General features: G+C 35.7%; 4 protein-coding genes and 1 pseudogene across 9 annotated transcripts; 4 read left to right on the forward strand and 1 right to left on the reverse strand.

The window, feature by feature from the left end:
• The first annotated feature begins 157 nt into the window (after positions 1–157).
• LOC120189264 lies at positions 158–961 on the forward strand. 4 transcript variants are annotated; one of them, XM_039192576.1, is made up of 3 exons: positions 158–361; positions 559–671; positions 723–961. In XM_039192576.1, the coding sequence occupies exons 1-3, from the start codon at positions 163–165 to the stop codon at positions 900–902; spliced, it is 492 nt and encodes a 163-aa protein (XP_039048507.1). In that variant the 5' UTR covers positions 158–162; the 3' UTR covers positions 903–961. The 4 variants fall into 4 exon arrangements, with proteins under 4 accessions (XP_039048507.1, XP_039048506.1, XP_039048508.1 ...); XM_039192575.1 differs by having other exon boundaries at positions 559–961; XM_039192577.1 differs by having other exon boundaries at positions 628–961.
• An 87-nt stretch (positions 962–1,048) lies between these two features.
• On the forward strand, positions 1,049–1,542 carry LOC120189367 (annotated as a pseudogene).
• Positions 1,543–7,441: 5,899 nt separating this feature from the next.
• On the forward strand, positions 7,442–11,827 carry LOC120189254 (heterogeneous nuclear ribonucleoprotein Q-like). 2 transcript variants are annotated; one of them, XM_039192562.1, is made up of 9 exons: positions 7,442–7,733; positions 8,823–9,508; positions 9,589–9,705; positions 9,926–10,066; positions 10,160–10,333; positions 10,491–10,698; positions 10,778–10,953; positions 11,302–11,387; positions 11,509–11,827. In XM_039192562.1, the coding sequence occupies exons 2-9, from the start codon at positions 9,164–9,166 to the stop codon at positions 11,636–11,638; spliced, it is 1,377 nt and encodes a 458-aa protein (XP_039048493.1). In that variant the 5' UTR covers positions 7,442–7,733; positions 8,823–9,163; the 3' UTR covers positions 11,639–11,827. The 2 variants fall into 2 exon arrangements, with proteins under 2 accessions (XP_039048493.1, XP_039048494.1); XM_039192563.1 differs by having other exon boundaries at positions 9,128–9,508.
• A 916-nt stretch (positions 11,828–12,743) lies between these two features.
• On the forward strand, positions 12,744–15,247 carry LOC120189257 (probable calcium-binding protein CML48). Of its 2 annotated transcripts, XM_039192566.1 has the most exons (5): positions 12,744–13,183; positions 14,133–14,179; positions 14,472–14,644; positions 14,772–14,790; positions 14,972–15,247. In XM_039192566.1, the coding sequence occupies exons 1-5, from the start codon at positions 12,856–12,858 to the stop codon at positions 15,080–15,082; spliced, it is 678 nt and encodes a 225-aa protein (XP_039048497.1). In that variant the 5' UTR covers positions 12,744–12,855; the 3' UTR covers positions 15,083–15,247. The 2 variants fall into 2 exon arrangements, with proteins under 2 accessions (XP_039048497.1, XP_039048498.1); XM_039192567.1 differs by lacking the exon at positions 14,972–15,247 and having other exon boundaries at positions 14,472–14,689; positions 14,726–14,781.
• Positions 15,248–15,365: 118 nt separating this feature from the next.
• Positions 15,366–18,528, reverse strand: LOC120189368 (cell division protein FtsZ homolog 2-2, chloroplastic-like). The gene is made up of 8 exons (XM_039192666.1): positions 18,282–18,528; positions 16,885–17,501; positions 16,509–16,808; positions 16,171–16,261; positions 15,907–16,031; positions 15,708–15,800; positions 15,559–15,615; positions 15,366–15,482 (listed from the first exon to the last, which is right to left on the reverse strand). The coding sequence occupies exons 1-8, from the start codon at positions 18,526–18,528 to the stop codon at positions 15,366–15,368; spliced, it is 1,647 nt and encodes a 548-aa protein (XP_039048597.1).
• Between the last annotated feature and the right edge of the window lie 5,417 nt (positions 18,529–23,945).

Genomic DNA, 23,945 nt, shown 5'->3' on the forward strand with positions numbered 1-23,945 from the left:
TCATTGTGAAAACAAATTAAAAATTTAGTGACCCTATTACAAGTTTTAAAGATTTAGTGATAAAAAACAAGCACCGTAAAATATTGATGGCCATTCATAAATTTACTCTAAATATTATGTATCATTGTATCAAATTGAAACATGGAACCGACTTAGATTTTGATGAGACAGATAAATTCAAGAGCAATATACCCGAAGCTAAATCCATATCCTTTCTTTCTCGGAGGGAGATTGATGATGGAAACAAGATCGAAATCAAAAGCGATCGCTTCCAAGTACCCGCGATTGTTGATCTTCTTGCTGCTCTATCTTCAGCCGTATCTTGTTCTTGCAGTTCCTCAAAATTCCATTGTTGTTTCAGGTACTGCTCTCTTTGCTCTTCGTTTTTCACTCGACGATCTCATTGATTTTCTGCTGGTGATTCATTGGAAACTTTCCGTTGAAGATTTTCTTTTAACTTGTTGATCTTAGTTTATGTTTATATTCCGAACCATCTTCTAAGTTTAAAAAGAATCATATTTTAATCAATTCTGAGTAAATATAATGCTAATTACTTGGGTATTGGAAGCAATATTGGTATAGAACCGAAAGTGTCGAGGAAATATTTGTCACTGTCGGTTAATCTAGTAGGCAAACATGAAATCAAAGCTGTACAAAGGGGTGGAGGCGCTGTTGGCGGAGGAGGAGAATACGTTGATACAGGCGATGCTGCTGGTGGGAAGACAAAGTCATCCAATAAACGGGGCGGAGCGCTGATCCCTGTGTATGCGGCCGGTGCTAACCGTCATCGTCAACAGACTAAACACCACCGTGTATCTAGCAGTGATATTGTTAATTGCATTGGCTCCGGTTATTTGGTTTTAATCCTCTTCACCTCTTTCTTCTTCATGTATTCTATGTAGCTTTGCATGCATACATATGAATAATGAATATAATGGAACTCAGTTTCTCGTTTTTATTTGATGCTTTAAGTCAATAATTAGACAGCTCCATACTTGATTCGTTCTTTTCTTTTTATTTCTCAAAACGCCCTTTGGAATCCAAAATATAATTAATAATGCAAGGATACTCTTGTAATTTCATCTATCATCTTCCAAGCTTTCTATCCACTTTCCACGACACTCCAGTTTCAGCTCCATTTTCCGAACTTTCTGCATAAAGTAGGATGAGGTTATTTTCGTGGTTTTGAACTGAAAAGATGGGCAAAAGGAAAAAATGGAGCTGGGCCTCCGCGTTCGTCGGAGCAGCGTCGGCAACAGCGGTGGTTGCTCTCGTCAGCGCGAGACCGGAAGACCCGACTTTCCACCTCGTTTCAATCAAGCTCAACATTCCCCATGTGGACGCCGATACCGCTATGTCGATTTTCTACGGACTCTGGTGAAAGCCGGGCGGCCATCTTGCCAAGTGCTGAAGCTGCCGACTCGGCTCGGCGGGATGGAGCTGGCTCACCACTCCGGGAAGTTCTTCGCTGACGTGGCGAAACGAGAGATGGCGGTCGATGCTAAAGTGGATATTGGAGGTAAAGCTAAGGTGTTGCGGTAGTTAAAAGTAGAGGTGGATAGTTGGTATTACCGTGGATGATATAAACATCAATACTTCCACAAAGTCTTTTTGTTGATGAGGAAAATAAATCTCAATTGAAGATTGTCCTGGTTTGTGTTTGACTTGAGGCTGTTACTATTAATTAGGTGCAATCGGGGCTACCCCTGAGATGGAGATCAAAGTCTAAACCCCAAAGTTTGCTTGTGCCACAGCTCAATATACCAGTACAAGAGTGGAAGTAGTTCAATGACAGGTCAGGTTCCCAATGCCCCGAACTGCAACCTTATGGAGAAGGTTGTCCACGGAACTGCCCTAACTACTCTCATGCCTTCAACATATCACCCAAACTGTGTCGGAGTACATGAAATAGTAAGCATGCAACACCCAATTTAGGGGTTAAATTTTAAAAATTATAAAGTATTAAATTTAATTGGTATTTTGAAAAAAACGGTGAATTAAATTATAAAATTTTAAAATTGACAGACAGTTTTAAGAAGTGCAGGAAATTCAATGACTAAACTCATGGTTTAGTCATTTTTTATAAGATGAATGATAAATCCATTTCCCCTATTGTTTATGTTTCCCCTCAATCCTCCTTTGAATTTCAACTCGTCGTTCGACCTTCGATCGACGAACCGAAATCACCATCGTGTTCGTCGTCGACCGATGAACAAAAATCCTCAAAATTTTCTTCGTGAATAGTCGTTCGTCGTTAATTTCAGTCGGAAGTATCGTCGGTTTTAACTATATTTCAGTTGGTTTTTCGTCGATTCACGACGATCCGACCATCCGTTTTCGACACCTCTCACACCATCGTGTTCCTTGCATCGTTCCGAGTCCACCGGTGTTCTCCGTTTCTCCGTCATCGTCGGCGCGTGGAGGGGTGAGAAAGTCAAAGTTTTCGATGTTTCGGAATTGAGCTCTCCGCCATTCAAAATTGTGAACCGAGCTTGGTAAGTGTCTAAAAATGCCTTAAAATAATTTTTAGGAATTTTTCGTGAATTTTCCGACACCGTATCATTGTTCACGCGCCGCATGCGTCGCCACTGTGCATAAGGGGTGTTAATTTTGTAATTAATTTCTATTAGGGTAATATTTGTGTAAAATTCGGATGTTAATTTTGTAAATATATGTAGAAGGTGGATAATTTTATAATTAATTTCTGTTAGGGTGATATTTGTGTAAAACAATCGACTATTGCGTTAATTGTTGACCGACGTTGACCACTGTTTACTAGAACTTTGACTGGCGTTAAATGACCTTTGACTTTGACCGGATATATTTATTCTGACATTTTTTGACGTCTTGAATCCGTTTTTGGGGTCCGTTTTACCAAATTCGAACACGGTAAGTTTATTTTCACTAATTAATCACCCGATTCGATCTATTTTTTGAAATTAAGCCTCGTTTTTGATGAAATATTTATTGTTATGTATTTGAAGAATTATTGAAAGATAAATTAAAGATCGAGTGTGTTCGAATGGAATTTTTATGGTCGATCAGTATGACATGTAAATCGATGTAATATTTTACTACCTCTTTATGATTTATGGAACATGTGAATATTGGTAAATGCATGAATAAAATAATGTTGGTCTCATTTGAGTAGTTAATTAATTTCTACACTCGATTCGAATACGGTAAAAATTTGGTAACTGATTATGGTACAGATGACTTTTATAAGAAATTGAAGGATTGTTAGAATTAAAATTTACAAGTTCTGTGTTTAGTGATAAAAGAATCAGCTTGGATCTGTAACATATAATTTATTTCATCAAAGGTACTTGGATGGGAAATTATGAGAATACTCTAGTAGGGTAAAATTACGAAAGTACCCTTATGTTGTAAGATGACAAGAATTGTCCTTGGAAGTTGGTTAATAACTCTGAAAAGACATATTGATCCGGTAAAATTACAAATGTGCATAAGAAATGCTAGTTTTTCTTAGAAGATTTGGATAACTGGTTTTTAACCCCAAGAGGGTTTGTGCAAGATACTAGAAGTCTGTTAAGGAATCATTTCAAGATCAGAGAATGTTCGGGAAATCAATTAACCATAGGATCGCTAAATTATATTATTTTGTTAAGAGTTAATACCGAAGTTATCTGGTCAATAAATTACGAAAATGCCATTGAGTGGTAAAAATAGTGAGTTAACCTTGAATGAGAAAGTACTTTGAGGATTCGTACTTAACTCGATAAATTACAGATTAAATTGTAAAGATCCATCTTTGTACAGAAAAATTCTGATAACCTGTTTGTAACTTCTGAGAAGGCAAATGACCTGAAAATATCTGAGTTTAGAATAAATTATCAAGGGTGTTCTTTTGTCATAATGATTCGAAAGGTATGGAAAAGATGATACGTTTGAATTAAATAATAAGATCAAATAGAAATGAAGGGTTGAAATACACTGGATCTGTAAAATGACCAGAATACTCCTGTAATGGAAATGACCCAATAATATCAACAAGCTCAGGAATTATTGAATATCCTCGAGCTCTGTAAATAAAGGAATAAAGCTTAGCACCAAAATGACCAAAATACCCTTATGGTCTAGATTAAGTAAATGTTTTGGATTAATTAAGGAATCCAAATAAACATGAGTGTTGAACTACCCTTAAAAGTTATGGAATTCAGCTTAAGTGAGTTGACCAACGCTAATGATATGTTAGTACATGAACGAATTAGGCATTATTTGAATTTGTGTTCGTCTTCTCAAGTTTGATTTGATGATAATTTTGAAAGTACTCACCTCAGCTCAACTCTAGATCACATTCGGTAATAAGAAATTGATATTCGTTAGACAAATCAACCACGAAGACCAAATTGAATTGAACGGAAGTACAATGTGTATCTGAAATTCAGAAACATCTGGATTATCTGGAAAGCTCTGAAGTAACCGGGATAGACTTGATTGCTAAATGAACTGAGTAACCTCAATGACTGAGGATTAAATGGGTGATTGGATGAGTTTGGGAACACTGTTGAACTTACATGATGAATTGTCCTTATGGGTCATAAAACATGAATCAAGTACGTATGTATTTCCTGATATCGTTGAAACATGGAAATGAAATAAAGAGTATTGAAAGTTATATTCAGCGATGATTACTAAGATGATTTATGGACAAGAATTGTTAGTATTAAAAAGTAAATACTCTAGAAAGACAGTAAATTGACGGGTCGACATGCATTAGTTCTGAGAGTTATTCAGTTCGGATTGTTCGATAAGCTGATCGATCAACATGGATTGTAAATTTCTTGAATCTTTGTTTCTATATTTTTATATTAAATCACTTCGTTCATGTCTGAAAACGCATGTAACACAAAAGGAAAATATTATGAATACCCTATTTGGTTCAATTGAGTTGAGATCCTATGAAGTATATTCCTAAATACCCTTGATTGTTTGGGTAATGGAATTACTCGCAGTAAATCTGAATCTAGAATTGTTATGTATAAAGGTTCCTGAACGTTTTCCTGATGCATATGGAAACATAGTGGAATTCTAAAGTATCAATCTGAAATGTCTGATTAGATCGGTTAGAAATCGATTCTCTTCAATAAGATATTATTCCTGTAATTCGATCAAATTGCACAGGTTTATGTTATCCATATTGATAACTACAAAATGCCTCTGAAAAGTACTTGGATTCTCTAGTGTGTTCCATATATATTAAAAAAATTGTTTTATTGTTTTAACATGTGGTACACTGAAATCTATGGTTAATGTTTTATGGATGCACCGACTTAACGTTGATGACTTATGGATTTGTATCACTGTACAAAATGTATCTTGGAGATAGGGATTTGTAAAGTACAACTCTGATCAAGCTGTAAATTTTTTATGGACCTAATGTGACTCTTAGGTAGGCTCTGCGGCCCTGAGATCATTCTCAGGTAGGCCCTACGGCCCTAAGATGTGTTTTTAGGTAGGCCCTTTGGCCCCGAACTTTCTTAAGTAGGCTCTCAGGCCATAAGATGTTCCCTTAGGTTAACTCTTTATACGATGGTTTTAAACTACGAGCTTAAAAAAAACTCCAGTACAATATGATTTATGAGATTTATTGAACTATTATTTGATAAGTGTACCTATTATGATTTTATCGTACAATTGGAACACACTAGACATCCTATTCGATCTCCTGAAAACGTGATACTATGAATGTTTCTTGTGAACTAAGATCTTCATGACTACTACTCGATGAACCCCAGATTATCCTGCAAACTGGTATACATCTGAGTTAATAAGGAAATTATATGGCTTTCCATTTATCTGCATATCATGAAGCATCATCTGGTAGTTCTGTGTTACTGAGCTTTCCGAAGCTCACTTTATTACTCACCATTGCAGGTTAAAAGAATTGTACCAGTGTAGCTATCGATTTCAGTAAGGGAGTTCTTCCGGTTTTACTTGCAGAGTATGATATACGTGATTAGGGGGCATGTAATTGTATTTTGTTTTATATACGAGTCTGAAAATATGTTAACCGATTTAAAGATTTTATAAGTTTACAAGTTTTGATAAAAAGTTTTAAATTTTCCGTTATTTTTATGGTGAGTCGCTCCGATGGCCCTAATATAACAACCCGGATCGGATCGGGCTATCCGTATATGTCTGAGGGGTTACAAAGCATTTATCTAGTTACACCCCTAGGCAACTAAACGTTGAGCCATTCACATAAATTCACCATAAACGAACACAAATGCCTGATTTTTTACACGGCCAACTGTTTCTCAAACAAGATTTGGATCTCCTCGCACTCTTTTGGGAACTAGTGGGCCGTTTAAGCTTTATCTGGATTCTAATTTTTCAAGAGTCCGGATAAGGCCGACCAAGCCTTGGCGCAGTAGCAATGTTGAGGTCCTCGAATCCTTGATGCAAGTTTTGTTCAGTTTTTTCTATCTTGGGTCGAGCTCTATTTCAATTTCGTTGTATTATAATGTTTATTTTTGGTTATGTATGGGTTTGAGTTTCGTTTGAATGTGTTTTGTCATATATAATTGTAATTCTTGTTATAGTTTTTGAATGTATTGATTGTGTTTGTTTTTGTAATTGTACTTGTATCTCAAAAAACAATTAGGTTGCGTTTGGTTCATGGAATGTAAGATTATCAGAGAATAGTATTACTGAGAATATTATATTTTGTGTTTGGTTGGTTTAGCAGGAATGTAACATTACCGTGTTTGGTTTAAAGGAATAATTTGTTTTCTTAACAAGTTGGAAAATACTTATATATTTTCTTTAAAAAATTTAAATTCATAAAATTTATATAATTTTTTTACAAAATTAAAAATATAAAAATGTTTAATGAATGGGTAAAATTTTATTTTAACCCCTGAACTTCATATAAAATTTTAATTATAGATTTTTTTATAAATCTAAAATAGTTTAAGGATAAATTTGTAATTTAACATTCGTAGAATTTTTATTATTCAATGACAGAAGAAGGATATTTTTGAAAGAAATTTTTTTAAGGGCATTTTAGTCAAAAACACCGGTAATCCAATAATACTTAAAGAAAGGGAGGTAATGACATTCCCAATAATATAACCCAAAAAATCCACTATTGATAATCTTATATTACCGGGAATGAGATTCCCGGCTAACCAAACGAGAGAATGTGGATTCCATTCCCATGGGAATCCCACATTCTCCCATCCAAACTCCTCCCCTTAAGTACCAAATTAGAACAACATGTACTATTTAAGGACCAAATCGTGAATTAAGTCAATTAAATATTATCTACAGACCAATTAACAATTTCCAACCCAAAATTGAAAATAAAGAAAGTTGGATGCCTTAAATAAAATTTGCTACAAGTGTAGGTGGTTTGAAAAAAAAAACTAAACTAAAATCCTTGAACAATAAAGGATCTGCATCAAATTCATTTCATTCCTTCAAGGTTTTGCCTAAAAGAAAATGTGAAAAATGGATTATATTAAAAGATAAGAAAAATACAACCTGTCTTCAATCACAGTTTTAGGGCTTGTTCCTCTATATTTATTCTCTTGTTCTTCACTCAGGCTTCGACCCATATTTTGCTTGCTTCTCGAGCAGAAAAAAGAAAGGAAAAAAGGCGTTTCCTTTCTGCAGTTTTACCTCCAAACTTCACACTGTAAAGCTTAGCCACTTTCTGTCTCGGTTGTCAAAGCTTGTTAGATTCTTTTTCTACAGTTAAAACTCAGGTATTTTCTCTCTTTCTCTCAAAACCTATGATTTAAAAGTTCCAATTTTGTTCTTGTTTCTCGATACACAACGTATACTTCCATTTCGTTTTTTTCTTCTAATTTCATTTATCGAGTGCTGATTTGATATGGGTATTTTTTTTTTAACTTCAGTGGTGTTTTCAAAATTTTGAAGTTTTAGTTAGAGGGTAAAGAGTTCTAGATTACTTAATGGTTGGTTGGTAAAGAATTTTTCTTAATGGCTTGGTTGGTAAAGAAGTGTTCTTAAATGAAGGGAATGGTGCATATTAGGTGCAAAAAGTGAACTGGGTATTTTTGGCAGGAGAAAAAGCTTCCTACTTGAGGCTATGCATTCATTTGCTGCAGAGATTTTCTGAATATTGTAATAAGTTCTTGCAAAGAACTGGCAGTTTTTGCTGTAGAAAAAAGAGTGTGTAGGCCTAGGTCCTTAATTATTATATCAAAGATGGATTGCTAGATTTGGTGGTGTTGTATTGACTTTTTTCTTCTATTGCTCTGAGAGCTTTTAGTTATTTTATTTTCTCTGATAATGTAGGAAGAAAAAGAGCTATTGGTTCTGAATTTTTTGAATGGGGTGTAGTCTCTATTATTATTGAATTATTAATTGGTTTTTGAACTTTAAGTCAAACCTCGAAGCATGGAAGTATCGAATATTAGTATTTGGTTGCCTTGTCAGCATGTTAAGATGATTTGTTAATCGAGTGTCAGAGGCCTTACATAATTTTTAATGTTAAAATGTATAATTGTTTGAACTATGAAGGCTGAATAACAGTGGTAGAAATAGTGGATTATTGTAAAAACTTGTTTTATTGATAGTCAATCAATTTTTATTTTGTTCCAATCAAACTATGTTATTTGTAGGAATCTTGGTGCTTATTTAGTTTGGAACTGGTAATTGATTAGGTTATGTTGCTTGATTTTCATTTTCCATAATAATCTCACTTATTTTTCAATATCTGAATAACTCGTGCTTGATTTTACAATGTAATTTTGTTTTGTTGCTTTGCATTACATTTTGGATGAAGCTGGCTTAAGCTTAAACATGTCAATATTTTCTTTTTTTCTCAGCGATCTTGTGACTCTTGTTCTGATTTTGAGCAAGTTCATCCCTTGATAACTTGCACCACTTCATAAGCCTCTTAATTATCATTCAGAAATATCTTTTTGTCCGTTCTCTTTAAAAATCTACTGCTTAATTATTCCTTTGGTGAAAAAGGCTTTAACCTTGCAACCCCTTTTGAGTCATTATCTCATCACACGGGTTTCAATTGAGATTCATATCTGAAAATCCTTGTGGCCATCATTTTGTTTCCTCCTTTCAATATGTGTGTACTTCTTCCCTTGAATTCTTCTGGCCTCTGTGCCTTCTTCAGAATTGCATTGCAAGCTTGTTTAAATAGATACATAAGATGCCGAGGCGAAATGAGCCCGAACAGCCTGTTGAGTCTGATGAGAGGGTTGATCTCTATGAAGTTAATGATCAAGAGGAGAACATGGAAGAAGAGGTGGAGTATGAAGAAGTGGAGGTAGAGGAAGAAGAGGAGGAAGAGGAGGAAATAGAAGAAGAGGTGGAAGAAGAAGATCAGGATGTTGAAAATGTCGATGGGGAACTTGACGAGGATGAAAAGAAGACACGTGCTGAGCTACTTGCTCGTCCTCCTCATGGTTCTGAAGTGTATATTGGAGGCATTCCACATGATGTTTCTCAAGAGGATCTGAAAGGCTTTTGTAAATCTGTTGGAAAGGTTACCGAGGTACTCTTTTTTGCTGAATGTGAGAAACTATTTTCCTTTTTTTGAGATTAACACTGATGCATCGTGCTTTATGATGGTAGGTTCGCATTATGAAAGGTAAAGATTCAAGTGAAAACAAGGGCTTTGCTTTTGTGACCTTTAGAAGCGTAGAATTGGCCAACAAAGCCATTGACGAGCTAAATAATGCGGAATTTAAGGTGACAAGTCTTCTTATGCATCACTCATGTCATTATTATCCATACTAAAAAATGTTACATCACTTAACCTCAAAGGCAACTTACAGATTATTTGTGTATCCATCTCCATTTTCTCATTGTTTCTGACAACAACATTCTTTCTTCTTATGTTTGGTCTTTTCAATTATATTTCTTTGGTTGTAGAGTAACTTTTCAGCCTTTCTCTCTCTCTCTCTCTCAGGGTAAAAAAATTAGGTGTTCTACTTCCCAATCAAAGCATCGATTGTTTATTGGTAATATTCCGAGAAGCTGGGGTGAGGAAGACCTGAGGAAGGTTGTGTCAAAGGTTGGGCCTGGAGTTACTGGTTTGGAATTAGTAAAGGTTAGTTTAATGGCCTTATGTATTTGTGTTTTCGTCCCTAGTATTTCAGGTAATCGATACTTGTGACCTCTGTATTTGCTTTTGTGCCTGCAGGATATAAAGAACTCAAGTAATAATAGGGGCTTTGCTTTTGTTGAGTACCATAATAATGCATGTGCTGAGTATTCAAGGCAGAAGATGATGAACCCGGAATTCAAGCTTGGTGATAATGCTCCTACTGTGAGCTGGGCTGATCCTAAGAATGCCGAGTGTTCTGCTGCTTCTCAGGTATCATTAAGTTGCTCTCTTTCATGCATGTCTTGTTGGATGATTTGTTAATCTATCTCTTACGCTCTTTTGTGTTGGGTCTCTCAAATTGAGGAATGTTGGTGTGTTCCTTACCGCATTTTGTATTTGTTAATTTAAGGTAACCTATTTTATGTAGGTAAAGGCAGTTTACGTAAAGAATTTGCCAAAGGACGTGACACAAGATCAGTTAAAGAAGCTATTTGAACATCATGGAAAGATAACTAAAGTGGTTCTGCCTCCCGCAAAACCTGGACAAGAGAGAAATAGAATTGGTTTTGTTCACTTTGCAGAGAGATCTTGTGCCATGAAAGCAATCAAGAACACAGAAAGATATGAATTGGATGGTGATTATTGAGTTCTTATCCATTTTACATTTTTGTTTATTGGTTGTAATTCCGAATGTTAATTGTCCCGTTTTCTCAGGCCAAGTTGTGGAATGTTCTCTTGCAAAGCCACAAGTAGATCAAAAGACATCTGGGGGGTCAAGTTCTCAGAATTCGGGTTTTCTTCCTAGTTATCCACATCAGGTTGGGTATGGTCTGGTTGGGGGTGCCTATGGTGCTCTAACTCCAGGATACGGAGTTGCAGGCCTTCCACAGGTGAGATATTTGTCTGTGCACGTATAGGATCGTGCTAAGAAGCTTCCATATCTTCATTTTCTTTCTAATCTCTTCATTTTACCTAGTCGGAATATCGGAGATATCCCCATGAGCACCTTTGACACTTGTATAATTTATGGCTATAAGTTCCTCTACAGTATTAAAATCACAGTTTGGGATGCCTGTCTCTCTCTTTTGTTTTCTGTTTTATGTTAAAATATACTATATTTTCTTTTTTTTTCAAGTGCCGATGGCTACTTGAATGCCGTTAACTTTGTTCGTGTTGATTTTGCTCATTGAGCAGTATTGTGAAAGAAAATCTGATATAAAAAACTTCGACTCCTACAGCCCTTAGTCTATGGAAGGGGAGCAACGACTACCGGCATGTCAATGATGCCGATGCTTCTACCCGATGGCCGGATTGGATATGTTCTGTAAGATCAGTAACTTAATTTTCTTTCCAATATTTCGGACTTTTAAAAATCCATATCATCTTCTTTCCATGCAAAGCCAGATAGTTCCTTTTAACCCCCGAGGCCCCGACTATTAATGCAGGCAACAACCGGGAGTGCAACAACCTCAAAGCCCGCCTGTACATCAGAGACATAGTAGAGGCGGTGGCAGTTCAAGCAGCAGAGGAAAACACAGCGGCGGTGATAGTGGCAGGCGATATCGGCCATATTGATTTGCTTGTAATAGAATGAATTGTTTGACCAATGCCCCTTTTAATCTCCATAAATTGTTGGTTTTGCAGCTAAATGCCTAGTTTTTGAGGTTTTTTAAGGAAAATAATTGCGTCTTGTTGAATCTGTATGACCTTGTTGATATTCATATTTTTATGTTTAGAGGTGATTTCCCAAGTTTGGGTTTGATCAGATGTGTATTGTTATAAGTCGACTTTTAATTTTGGTTTTGTTACATGGAATTTTAATTTCATTTAATTTTTATAAATTACTAAAAGTATTATAGATATAACATCTCTTTATGCTTAAAATATTATGTATAGAAATTATTATATTTATCGAATATAAAAATAGATGAATATATTTTATTTTCCGCCTAATCGCTAGTGTCATACGCGCTTACGTAAATTAGGTGTCCTCTTCACCACGCGGCGCTTGTATTATGATAAAAAAAATAATGTAGATTTATTATTACTTAATTTATATGGAATAATAATCATTATAAAATAATAAGAGTTAATATCGGTAAAAATTTCTTTTATGAGAAAAAAGATTAATTCAGTTCGGGTGGTGAGAGAATCATTTTCTGTAGTAGGGTGTTTATTTTCGTGATCTGGGAGTGGTTAGGAAGATATAATATCTTCTCTAATGGAGTAACAAACATCATCTAATTCATACATATTTCAATCAGCACTATAATAATTACTTTATACCAAAAGATACTCTAATATCATTTGATATTATCACAATATAGTTTTAATTTTTAATTTGAAAAAAAAACTCTAATTATAAGAAATATTATTTTGAAAAAATTACATGATATTTTTAATTAGTAATCATACACATGGTTAAATTTTATAAATTAAAATTAATATTTAATATATAAATCAATAAAATTTATTTTATTAATCTTTATATATATATATATAAACATTATATAAAAATCACGAAAAATATAAACATATTAAATTTTAATATGTTATATTTTTTAATAAATTTAATTGTTAAATAAATTGTAACATTTTGCAACAAAATTTAAATCAATATACAACAAAAAAATATTGTATTATAAATAGCAGAGATCACAAACCAAACCACCGCCAACGACCGAAAATCCATACAAAGATATCGACATAGAGCTGCTATTTTCAATTTATCAGATAACTACAGAGGGGAAAATCCAAGAAAAGGGCGATTTGCCTTTGAAATTTTGAAATCAATGGTATTTTCAAGGTACAATTCATCTCATTCCACGGCGCCGTCAGCACCAGAGCTGCCTCCAGAGTCCTACCACCAGCCGCAGCAGCAACAGTACCAGAGCTATTACGGACAGCCTTCGTCAATTTACGGGCAGAGCGGTGGGTTTCCAGCGGGAACACAGCCGGATGTTGTAAGAGCTTTTCAAATGGTGGATAGGGATAGAAGTGGATTCATCGATGAACATGAGTTGCAGCAGGCACTATCTTCGGGTTACCAGAGGTTTAATCTTAGGACTATAAGGTTGCTCATGTTCTTGTTCAAGAATCCTTATGATTCCCTCAGAATTGGTAAGTTAATTCCTTTCTTTGTTTCATTATTGATATAATTTCATCATTAACTTGAAGAAATTATTTGCATAAATGAGACTCGAATCCAAGAGTTAATGGCTCTATTGATTGAACTCCATAGTGTTTTGTTTGCTTAAATGTAAAGCTATTAGATTCAAATTTGAATTGGGATAAGGCATTTATGGATAGTAATATTCATGTGATAATTGCACACTAATGATTTTTTCCCTTTTTGCTATGCTTTTTTCTGATGGACCCATTGAGTTAAATAATGGCCACTGCTTTTTGCATTCAAGAATTTACCCTTTTCAAATATCCTGGTTAATAAAAAAAGGGAAACGGTGATAATCCGAAATTGTTTTGGAATTTAGGTTGATTTCTACTGTAATTGTCAAAATCATGTGTTAAAAAAATTGGAAGCTAAAGTCATCGGCAGCTACTTTGGATAAAATGAACGAAAAAATAGATAGGGATCAAATTGAATGACTTTGGGACTGTGCCCAAAAAAGGAACACATGACTTACAAGTTTTTTTTTCCTTAAGATGCATGAGAGGACAACTTTATCAAAGTTGTCAACATCTGGGGACAAGACAACTTTCATAATTATGATAAAAAAAACTCCATAATTTCCAAGATAATTTCAGCCTATTAACATTTCCTTAAATTTTTTTCATGATATATCCCCAAATAAGCCAATGGTTCTTAATTGTTTTTGGGAAATAGTCAAGGTGTTTATCAATGTTGGAAAGTTCCCAGGTTCTATAGAATCGAGTTTGGACAAGAAATTAGACATTGATTCGGGTTTTGACTTCATCAACATTCAAAATTTTGAGTCTAATCCTTTCATTTCAATTACGTAATATAGTATTTTATTTATTTATTATGTCATTTATATTATAGAAACATGGTATCTAATCAAATGATTGTTGCCAAAAATTTCAATTTTAGGGCCTGCGGAGTTTGCTTCACTCTGGAGCTGCCTTGGTCATTGGCGGGTAAGTTGATTAAACATTCCCTAAGATTGGATTTTGGTCTACATCTTCTATATGTTTGCTTTGATTTTCCATTTACTTTACATATTCACATCTAACCCTAGTGTTTGACATATATCCGGGCGTATGTATGAAGATATAATCTTTGAAGCACCTTTCAAATATGTAGATTAACTTAGAAAAATTGAACATGCTCGTTTGTGAACATACTTGTAACTAACATTCTTGTGCTCTAGTGACATGGTACTCGTGTTAATATCATTTTATTAATGATAATGGAATTCGAAATTTGCAGGCTATATTCGAGAGATTCGATAGAGACAGAAGTGGGAAAATTGATTCGATGGAACTAAGGGATGCTCTATACAGTCTTGGATATGCAGTTCCACCTTCTGTTTTTCAAGTTCTAATTTCCAAGTACGATAATGGAACTGGAAAGGCTGGACTTGATTTCGACAGTTTTGTCGAGTAAGGCTTCTTTCTCTGCAACAATTATTTGTCTCTTCTCTTCATTTTCCAATGCAATTTTTTTCTTTCAAAGATTTGAAATGTAACCCAACTGATGTTGTTTTCTCGTCGTCTTCTTTATTTGCAGATGTGGGATGATTGTTAAGGTGACATTGCTCACTCCCTTTATCTCCTTTCTTTTTAGCTCTTTCCATTCATCTGAAAAATGTTTGTAGGTTCGACCGGTTCAGAATCGGTTGATAATAACATGCATTTCGTATAAAATCTACAGAAATATGTTTCAGTGATTTGGCATTGTTTGATGGAAGATTTTGTTGCAATTTTCAGGGATTGACGGACAAATTCAAGGAGAAGGATAAAGAATATAGAGGCTCAGCGACGCTCTCATATGATTCATTCTTGTGCATGGTCATTCCGTTTCTTGTTTCATATGATTGATGACTTTGTAAATCCAACCCTATGTTCTTTTCTGATTGTTGGCCTTATTCTAATGTTTTCACTGTGTTATTTTTGTTTCATATATGTTAGGTTGTATAATTTCAAAATATATTAATGTTATTTGTAATGATGAGTTGAATAAAAAGAGTTTGAAGAATTTATTAATGGAGGATTATGATATTTTATATTTATATCTGAATCAAACAAACATGAGTATGAAGTGCATCATATTATTTTAACCCTCTGGAAAAAGAAAGACTAATTACATTCGAGCAAAATAAAATCAGAGATGTAGAAAATCTGAACGTGAACGGCTTTTCTTCCATAAGAAGTCGGGAATCTCTAGCAAACCATCATGGGTATAAGGAAAACGTTTATTAAGACCATCACCCTGATTTTCCTACACGTTCGATGGAGTTATTCAAGTTGGGCCTAAGTTCAAAATATTGGAAAGAGATGAAGTGGGAAAGACTTGCCTTGCCTTTGCTATCTTCTTGGCGCTTGAATCCTGTGGCAATCAGAGTTATGCTCACCTACAGGTATCAACACCATGTATTATTCTCACCGTTTTCATTACTGATTTTAATCCATGGATGCTTCTTTCATTCTAACAATTCAAACTTACTTGTCCACACAGTGATGGATCTATCACGGCTCCAAATATTAAGTTTGCTTTCGGATCTACAAGATCATATATGACCTCTGCTGCAGCGTTCACCTACAATTGTCGAAAAATGGCCAAATGATTTAACTACGATTTGTCTCAAAACATTCCAACACGAACAAAGTTTGCATATTGTACAAGCCAATTAGCTATGGCTTACCTCGAATAAAGTTAAATCAGATCCGCCAGTTATATTCCAGACTATACCGGTAGCTCTTTCGATCCCGATGTCTAGCAAAGGTGACTGGATGGCGTTCAATGCCGCATCTCTGGCTCTGCTCTTGCCTGCAAGGTAGATAAATGTTGTTACTTATAACAACCATTTTGAATATCCGAAAGCTACATTATTTCGACTGTTTTTTTTTTCTTCAAATAATCGCATTGATAAACATAGATTAAATTATGGGACTGAAGCAGAACTTACCAGTTCCAGTTCCTATCCCCATTAGAGAAGAACCTGCATCTTTCATGATAGCATGCACATCAGCAAAATCAACATTAACTAAACCCGGAACCTGCATACGGATTTGGATTCTGCAATTGTTAGGCTGACAGTAACATAAAAATGCCGAACAGAATCGATGAGTAAATCTGGTTCAAGAAACTCGAATCAGATTAAGAACTGATGAATGCAAGGAAACCTCTAATGGACATATTGATGGAATCCAATTGTAACAGCTTAGACGAGTCTTTAGTAGCCTAGGCACCAATTCACCTATTGAGAATGTATGATAAAATGTGGTTTTGCTTTCGCATACGTACCGTAATTATATCGGATATACCGCGAACACCTTGCCGGAGTATACCATCTGCAAGATTAAATGCTTCAGTCACTAAGGTGCCCTCTGAAACTGCAGCCAATAGCTTGTCATTGGGGATAATGATAAGCGTGTCGACATTTTCGCGCAGGGCTGCAATTCCCTCCTGAGCTTGGACTGCCCTCTTCCGACCCTCGAAAGAGAACGGTGTAGTAACAATGCCAACTGTTAATATTCCCTTTGATTTTGCGATGCCTGCGATTACCGGAGCCCCACCGGTGCCGGTTCCTCCTCCCATTCCAGCCTGCAGGGTCAATGTGTCCCGAGGTAAAACAACATCCAAAATCAAATAAAACAACATCAAATAGAATAGAACCTACCGTCACGAAGACCATGTCGGCACCGTGAACCGCCTCCTCAATTGCTTCCCTGCTTTCGTCGGCGGCATTCATGCCTATTTCTGGCTTCCCACCAGCACCAAGACCCCGAGTCAGCTCCTGGCCAATTTGCAAACAGTTATTAGGCATCACAGGAGACATCTTCAAGGCTTGAGCATCCGTGTTAACGATCAAAAAGTCCACGCCTTTCAGTGAATTCTCAACCATTCTGTTGACGGCATTAGACCCGCCACCTCCGACGCCAATAACTTTGATCCTAGCTTCACCACAGTTGTAACTTTGAACGCAAGATCCCATCGAGCTCTCATTGATGTTTAGCAAGCTAGAAAATGAATCGTTTTCTTGGCCACCAAGCTTCAATTTCTCAGGGTGCAAATCCAGAAATGACTCTTCACTATGAATCGGACCAACATTATGAGAATTAATAGAACATTTGAGCTTTGAAAACCTTGACAAATCTGCATTGAAACATCTCAAGAAACTAGATTTACCGATCCACCTCTTTTTCAAACTATAATCTCTAACAGATGGTTGAGAGGCAAATGTTACAAAAGAAGCAGCCATATCAGCAGCATAAACACCAATTCTTGAGATTTGTGCTCAAACACCAAACATCTGCAAAGAATTAAAAACCCATCGAGAAAAACAATGAAAAAGAACAAGTGGGTATGAATTTATTATGGAAGGTATAAATGATGAAATACAAAACTAAAGAAGCGGGATTTTTTCACTTGTCATCTTAGACTTCTACCTGATTCGGGGTTGTTGATCCAAGACCGTATCTTTTGGTTGGCTGTTAAGGTTTTCTCATTCCGTTCAAGTCCCGGTACCTATGTCGAGATGCCTATTTACCCGTGGTTTACTTAACTAACTTGACTCAAGATAATACATTACGTATGAAATAATAAACATAGTACGTATGCATGTGACGTCGGAACCCACTGAATCTGTTCATGGCTTTTATTAAAACTCAGACTCATCGCTATAGTCAATCACATTACAACAGACGTATTAACATAACTTCATTTTACATATTAATTTAATAATAAACCATCTTGCAAGAGTACAAAAGCCTTAACCAATCACACTATACAGCAAGGCTAACGATATAGGTTTCATTTTTATATATATTCTTTAATATCGAACTAATTAAATTGATTAACTCTCACTTCAATTAATTATAATAATAATAAATCCCACATTTTTTTTAAATCTCTCGTAATATCTTGTATATTTATATTTGTATTAGAATTAGAGATGGGCACATATGAAATGGGTTGGAATTTTGGTTGTCGGATCTGATTTATAATTTGATTCAATGGTTGAGATATTTATATAGTGAAGAAAAAAAGAGAGGTCATCCGTTGGTATTTCTAAACCTATTGAATCATGGTCTTGCAAGCCATCCTCATCAAAATTCAGCCATGAACTCAGATCTTGAGTACCACCTATGTCATTTGAAACACCCAATTCTTCCATGGGATCTAGCTCCGTTAGTTGCAAGTTTGTGAAATCAACAGGCTCATCCGCTTCTTTAGATGAATCCAGACGGTTGTTATTCACTTCTCTCTCTCGTCTTGCAATTATTAGCCAAAGAGGGATCGGAAAACCTTCCATTGAATCCATGTGCTGAATTATTCTTTTGCTTGGGCTTTGCTTTCATTCTCCTGTCACCCTTGGCACCATCCAATGATGACCGACCAGCCACAGATACCGAACTAGGATTTCCTAAATTGTCTCTGCTTTGCTCCCTCTCTTTCACTTCTAATTCCTCTTAGCCCTCCGACGGTGCTGTCAAGAGCTGGTGTTACTCTACATGAAACACTACCAACAACATCATCAATCAGTACTTCCCTCTTCCTCCCTTTGTTCAACATAGATCCATACTTGGACACAGCATGCTCTGACGAGTGAAAAGCCGGAGGAGCATCTAGCGAATCATATCGATCAAAAGTACTACAAACAGCACCTGAGGCAGAAGAGAGATGGACATAAATAAGCCTGAGAAAAAAACCCATTTTATCATTTTACTTTCTAAATTTCTCTACCCCTAAAATATAATGCTCTGAATGCCTAAAATAAATTCCCAAATCCATTCCCTTGAATAACATATTATAGCTATGTTTCTTAGCTTCTTCACTCTTTCTTAAGTATCCGATACATTCAAACATGAGTCTTAATACACGAAAAAACTTCAAAAACTTTGACATATTGTTATGGTTTGAGATGATTAGAAGAGAAATCGAGAAATAGATAATAGAAATAGAAAGAATTTAGAGAGAATTCAGAGAAGAAAATGCTTGTTCATTCATAATCTCAGAAATCAAATGTCTCACAGTCAATCTTATTTAGTTACAGGGCTAAAAACGTAAATTGTAAAATATGCCAGCTGGCATTACATCAATAACAGTTATAGCAAACTGATCTTATCTTCCCCTTTCAGGTTACTGGGCCACCAATCTTGGGCTGCTTCAACTCAACTTGGGTATGAAACTCCACTGGATCCAATGCCTCCTGAACCGGTTCAACAATCCGCTCCACTTCAAAGGGTAAGTGCATTCTTTCCTCTTCTTCAGTTATAATCCCTAATTCCCTTCTTTCCATTCCTTCCCTCGCCTCAAATCCCAATTCTCCATCCTTAATCCCTAACCCTAGGCTTCTACTTTCCTCAATTCCTTCATTCTCTTCATAATCATCGTTCTCATCCCGTTCATCTCTTCCAACTGTAACAATACCCGCCGCTGGAATCGATCCTTGTCCCCAAGGATCAAACTCTGGAAACTGGTCCTTGAGAACAGTATAATCCTCCTACGAATCATTGGTTTCATTAAGGTTTCTCCATCGCACCAGCAACTGAGTCACATGTATGTTCTGTCTATTTATCAATGTTTTTAAAACCGGACCGAACATTGAACCAGTGAAGGTACTGGTTCACTGGTTCAACCGGGTTCAACCGCGGTTGAATCGGATTTTATATAAAATATTTTTTTAAAAATTTTACTTAATATTCAAAGTAATATTAATATATATGTAACATTTTTTTAAGTTTACAATATTAAAAGGTATAAAAATATCACAAGTCATAACATATATAAATTAAAAACCATAAAATCAAGTGAAACAAAATGATTCAAATCAACTACAACATAATATTTAAGGTAAAACATATTAAATAATAAATATAATTATATAACTATAATTAAAAAAAATAAAATTGGGGCTTACAAATCATAACAAATGATGTCATTTGGTTTAATATTTAAAAAAAAAACAATCTCACATGGCTAAGAAACATAGAAGAGCATCCCAAAAGTTTGAAGAGTAAAAATATGAGAACAAAGCAATCCCACATGGCTAAGAAACATAGAAGAGCATCCCAACTTACTTCTATAAATAATAGAGCTAATTTGACATTCAAAATCATTGAGCCTTTTGGTGAGCACAGAGCGAACTATTCTTTCGCTTCAATTGAGCTCAAATTTTAGGCTTCAATCGAACTTCTAAATTTTTTTTGAGTTCGAGTCTTTTCAAGTTCAAGTTTTAATATTATATTTCGAGTTCGAGTTGAACTTGATAATTTTTAGCTCGTGAGTTTTTTAGTCGAGTTGAGCTTACTTTTAAAGTTTTCGAGTTCGAGTCGAGCTCATCAATACTTAAATTTGACTTGGCTCGTTGAACAAACGACGTCGTTTTGTTTAATTTTTTTTAAAAGAAAAAAAGTGAACTGGTGGTTCAAACCGATTTCAACCGGTTCACCCCGGTTTTCAGCTGGTTCTATCGGTTTTCAACCGGTTCATTGCCAGGCCGGTTTTGTGAGGTAACTGGACTGGACAGGCCACCGGTTCACGGTTCAACCGGTTGAATCGGCCGGTCCGGTCCGATTTTGATAACCATGCTATTTATTATTCTTCTGCCTATAACCCTGTACGGTTCGACTCGAATCTGACCATCATCATCCATCGCAGAAGGCTCAGTTGAAGAAATGACCAAGTCACCCACATGTTTCTTCAGGAGACTGACATGAAAAACTGGATGCAACCTAGAAAAGTCTGGTAAGTCCAATTTATACGGAACTTCCCCAATTTTCTCAATAATTTTATAAGGACCATAATACTTTGCTGCTAATTTTAAATTCTTTCGCAGGGCCAGTGAAGTTTGGCGATACGGTTGCAACTTTAGGTACACACTATCTCCCACTGCAAATACCCTCTCTGTCCTCTTTTTGTCTGATTGTTGTTTCATTTTGTTGCTTGCCTGCTCTAAATGCCATTTTACCAACTGTCTAATATGTTCTCTGCTAGTCAGTAAATCACTAACAGAATATATTATAGTATCTGTCTGCCAAACCATAGTAGGAGGTTTATAATCATACAAAGCCTGAAATGGTGTAAGCTTTAGGGTAGTGTGATAGGTAGTGTTATACCACCATTCTGCATGTGGCAACCATTTTGCCCACTGTTTTGGTTGAAAAAAACATAGGCCCCTCAAATATTATTCTAAACACTGATTCACCCTTTCTATTTGACCATCAGTCTCTGGATGGTAAGTAGTGTTGAATAATGTTTTAGTCCCTAACTGCTTCATTAGTTCTATCCAGAAGAGACTAGTGAATGTTTTGTCCCTATCAGAAATGACCATTTTAGGCTGGCCATGAAGTTTATAAACAGTATTCAAATATAATTTGGCTACATCAGCAGCAGAATAGGGATGTGACAATGCTAGGAAATGATTGTATTTTGTAAACTTGTCAACTATCACCAAAATGCAAATTTTTCTCAAAGATGTAGGTAAACCCTCTATAAAATCCATAGTAATTACCTCCCAAGCTTGTTGAGGAATGGGAATTGGTTGTAGGAGTCCTGGCTTAGCAATATGCTCCACATTTATTTGCTGACACAATGTACAAGCCTTGATATGAGCTGCTACCATAGCTTTCAACCTAGGCCAATAAAAATAAGGTTTAATCCTTTGATAAGTGGATTGTATACCAGAATGACCCCCATGGGGTGAATCATGTAAGATTTGAATAATATGTAACCTTAGAGTTCCATTAGCCCCAATATAAACTCTGTTTTGAAATCTAAGAATACCCTTAGAATATTTCCACCTAGGATCAACATTAGGATTAACTGTTAAAAAAGAAATCCACTCATTAACCATTTTATCCTCTTTATAAGTTTCTTCCACCTCGTGCACCCAACTAGGAATGATCACAGTAGTACTCATAGCTAAGCATTGACTCTGATCTTCCCATTGTCTAGAAAGGGCATCAACAACTACATTAGATTTTCCCTTCCTATATAGAATAGTGTAATCCAACCCCATCAGTTTAGTCAAGCCCTTCTTTTGAATAGCAGTAGTTAATTTCTGCTCCAATAAATACTTGAGAGGTTCATTGTCTGTTTTGATAACAAAAGGACCGCCTTCTAAATAATGTCTCCATTTAGAAGCTGACAATAAAATAGCCAAGTACTCCCTTTCATATATAGATAGAGCAGCATGTCTAGGACTAAGTGCCTTGCTAAGGTAAGCAATAGGTTTCCCATCCTGAGATAATACAACCCTAATTCCCCCTGAACTTACATCTGTCTCCAAATAAAAACATTTACCAAAGTCTGGTAATGCTAAAACGGGGGCCTCACACATAGCATACTTTAAATTCTCAAAAGCCAATAAAGCCTCCTTAGTCCACTTAAAATTGTCCTTCTTGAGCAGTTGCGTCAAAGGCTTACTAATTGTACCATAACCCTTTATAAACCGTCTATAAGAGCCTGTTAGTCTAAAAAATCCACACAAAGATTTTAGAGATTTTGGCATAGGCCAATCCTTCATAGCTGCAACTTTAGAAGGGTCAGTAGATACTCCAGAGGCTGAGATAATATGACCCAAGTATTCTACTTGAGTCTGTCCAAAGAAGCATTTGGATCTCTTGGCAAATAATTGATTATTTTCAAAATTTCCAAAACTAATTGAAGATGAACCACATGATCTGCCATAGAGATACTGTAAACTAGGATATCATCAAAAAAAACCAAGACAAATTTTCTAAGAAATGAACTAAATAATTCATTCATTAGAGCTTGGAATGTAGCAGGGGCATTAGTAAGCCCAAAGGGCATTACCTTAAATTCATAGTGGCCTTGATGAGTTCTAAATGTTGTCTTGTAGATATCCTCAGATTTAATTCTGATTTGCCAATAACCAGACCTCAAATCAATTTTGGAAAAATATACTGCTCCATGCAACTCATCCAATAAATCCTCCACCACAGGAATTGGAAATTTATCTTTCACTGTCATGATATTTAGCTTCCTGTAGTCTACACAAAACCTCCAAGTACCATCCTTCTTTTTTATTAAAAGACATGGAGAAGCAAATGGACTTTTACTTGGCTGAATAATAGAGGATGATAGCATATTAGCAATTTGCCTTTCCACTTCAACTTTCTGATTGTGTGGAAATCTATAAGGTCTTAAATTAATAGGAGCAACTTCAGGTTTAAGAGTAATAGCACATCATGATTCCTTGTAGGTGGCAGACGTATAGGCTCAGTAAAAACAAAGTGATATTGGTCCAAAACAGATTGAATAGCTGTAGGAACAGTTTTGGAACCTTCAGACATAGAAAATAAGACTATATGTCCCAAAATAGATGAGTCAGAAGCTGTCATCTTCAATAGTGTAGCTCCTGAAATCTTCTGCAGAAAATTAGATTGTTGCTGACCTTGTATAATAATCTGCTCCCCTTTATGCACAAAACTCAGCGTCATATTATTGAAGTCCATCAAAATTGTACTGAACAGTTTCATCCAATCCACCCCTAATATCATATCACTGCCCCCCAACTGAAGTAATCTAAAATCATGTATAAAAGAGTGCCCTTGCATCTTCCATTCCACCTCATTACACCTTTCTGAACTGTAAAGTTGTTGTCCATTAGCTACTATAATAACCAAAGGATAGAGAGTATTAACCTGTTTACCAGCTTCGGCCCACTGAGGTGTTAAAAAACTGTGGGTACTACCACTGCCAATCAGTATACTA

The sequence above is a fragment of the Hibiscus syriacus genome, unplaced genomic scaffold (genome assembly GCF_006381635.1).
Source record: "Hibiscus syriacus cultivar Baekdansim isolate YM2019G1 unplaced genomic scaffold, ASM638163v2 tig00116954_pilon, whole genome shotgun sequence".
Lineage (NCBI taxonomy): Eukaryota > Viridiplantae > Streptophyta > Magnoliopsida > Malvales > Malvaceae > Hibiscus > Hibiscus syriacus.

Bases quoted from the DNA above. Each gene is read 5' to 3' on its own strand.
- LOC120189254 (XM_039192562.1), top strand. From the start codon at position 9,164: ATGCCGAGGCGAAATGAGCCCGAACAGCCTGTTGAGTCTGATGAGAGG. The intron at 10,334-10,490 runs GTATCATTAAGT...TATTTTATGTAG, and splicing joins AGTGTTCTGCTGCTTCTCAG to GTAAAGGCAGTTTACGTAAA. The intron at 10,954-11,301 runs GTGAGATATTTG...CGACTCCTACAG, and splicing joins GAGTTGCAGGCCTTCCACAG to CCCTTAGTCTATGGAAGGGG.
- LOC120189257 (XM_039192566.1), top strand. From the start codon at position 12,856: ATGGTATTTTCAAGGTACAATTCATCTCATTCCACGGCGCCGTCAGCA. The intron at 13,184-14,132 runs GTAAGTTAATTC...TTTCAATTTTAG, and splicing joins TTATGATTCCCTCAGAATTG to GGCCTGCGGAGTTTGCTTCA. The intron at 14,180-14,471 runs GTAAGTTGATTA...CGAAATTTGCAG, and splicing joins GCTGCCTTGGTCATTGGCGG to GCTATATTCGAGAGATTCGA.
- LOC120189264 (XM_039192575.1), top strand. From the start codon at position 163: ATGAGACAGATAAATTCAAGAGCAATATACCCGAAGCTAAATCCATAT. The intron at 362-558 runs GTACTGCTCTCT...CTAATTACTTGG, and splicing joins AAATTCCATTGTTGTTTCAG to GTATTGGAAGCAATATTGGT.
- LOC120189368 (XM_039192666.1), bottom strand. From the start codon at position 18,528: ATGGATTCAATGGAAGGTTTTCCGATCCCTCTTTGGCTAATAATTGCA. The intron at 16,262-16,508 runs GTACGTATGCGA...ATCCGTATGCAG, and splicing joins GTATATCCGATATAATTACG to GTTCCGGGTTTAGTTAATGT. The intron at 15,483-15,558 runs GCAAGTCTTTCC...TCGAACGTGTAG, and splicing joins AAGAAGATAGCAAAGGCAAG to GAAAATCAGGGTGATGGTCT.